This window comes from Brassica oleracea, unplaced genomic scaffold (genome assembly GCF_000695525.1).
Source record: "Brassica oleracea var. oleracea cultivar TO1000 unplaced genomic scaffold, BOL UnpScaffold02285, whole genome shotgun sequence".
Taxonomy (NCBI): Eukaryota; Viridiplantae; Streptophyta; class Magnoliopsida; order Brassicales; family Brassicaceae; genus Brassica; species Brassica oleracea.
This window is the reverse complement of record NW_013618815.1, coordinates 1-1531: the sequence shown is the minus strand read 5'-3', so window position 1 is coordinate 1531 and position 1531 is coordinate 1. Positions and strand designations below refer to the sequence as shown.

The 1531-nt window shown below is 35.1% G+C and overlaps 1 protein-coding gene across 1 annotated transcript; it reads left to right on the top strand.

Moving 5' to 3' along the window:
- Positions 1-660: 660 nt before the first annotated feature.
- LOC106321650 (putative cadmium/zinc-transporting ATPase HMA4) lies at positions 661-1517 on the top strand (the record flags this gene model as incomplete). The annotated part of the gene is made up of 4 exons (XM_013759892.1): positions 661-741; positions 850-1105; positions 1196-1333; positions 1423-1517. Coding segments are annotated over exons 1-4 (570 nt in total), but the record flags the coding sequence as incomplete, so codon positions are not given.
- Positions 1518-1531: the final 14 nt, after the last annotated feature.

Below are 1531 nucleotides of genomic sequence, written 5' to 3'. Positions count from 1 at the left end.
GGAGAAAAAGATACGCCTTTCTCATTTTTCTTTAACAAGAGTTTATTTGACATTTTTCACGCCTGTGTTTTGTGATATCCGTATGCTATGCACCAGAAATCGTATTTGCATGATCGATTTTCTTTGCTTTATAAAACAATCTTTGAGTTGTTCTGGCTCTTTAAATTTAATTTAGCATTATATATATTATTGTTTTGGCTATTTTTTACGTAAATAGATGATGCGTTTGATTGTTGATCTGTTAGACTGTTACTACATTTTCATATATTTTTATTTATTTGATAAAAGTTGCAATTACGTGCCATAGAAGGAAATATGTAAAGTGTTTTTATTGGCTTATCTTCTTCTACCACTAAAAATAGAAAAGGTACTTTTTAAGTTTGAACTTGTAACAAGGAAAAACAAAAAAGCAACAAATAATTAATTAAAAATCATTTCTAGTGAAGAAACTAATTAAGAAATTCGAACTGATATTAAAGTTGACTTAGCCATTCCATATAATTAATTTTAGCAGGAATCTCGGTATAGGAGACCCGGTCAACAAATAACCATACAGTATAAACCAAGCTTTTGTGAATTCAAAGTAAAATCTTTTGTGGAATCTTGATTATGTTTGTTCGTCTGGGCTTCTTATATTAAACAGTGGCTGCAACACTTGCAATGCAAGATTTCATGGAGGCAGCAGCAGTTGTCTTCTTATTCACCATAGCTGAGTGGCTTGAAACAAGAGCTAGCTACAAGGTTTGTTAACTGATCATTTATTATGTTACTAAACAGTAGTGAGGCTTCTTGATTTTCTTGTAAGGATGATCTAAAGCTGAAGTTGTCATGTCATCTGTAATCTTTCAGGCGAACGCGGTAATGCAGTCTCTAATGAGCTTAGCTCCACAGAAGGCAATAATAGCAGAGACTGGAGAAGAAGTTGAAGTAGATGATGTTAAGGTTAACACAATTGTAGCAGTTAAAGCTGGTGAAACCATACCAATTGATGGAACTGTGGTTGATGGAAACTGTGAAGTAGATGAGAAAACCTTAACAGGGGAAGCATTCCCTGTGCCTAAACAGAAAGACTCTACGGTTTGGGCTGGAACCATCAACCTAAATGGTAATGTCTTAACTACAAGAGCTTTAAGCTGTGGCCTTATCTTTGTATCTTTCATTCACTCTATAGATCTTTCACCACTGTGTTTTGCAGGTTATATAAGTGTGAAAACAATTGCTTTAGCCAGTGATTGTGTGGTTACCAAGATGGCTAAGCTTGTAGAAGAAGCTCAGAGCAGTAAAACCAAATCTCAGAGGCTAATAGACAAATGTTCTCAGTACTATACACCAGGTTTGGAAAAAAACATATCCAGAACTTGTTTTATCTTTATGGTCTTGATTTGTGTAACTTGAGACGTCTATGTTTCTTGTTTGTTTCAGCAATCATCTTCATATCAGGTTGTATAGCGGCTGTCCCGGCCATAATGAAAGTTCACAACCTAAACCATTGGTTCCACTTAGCACTAGTTGTGTTAGTCAGTGCTTGTCC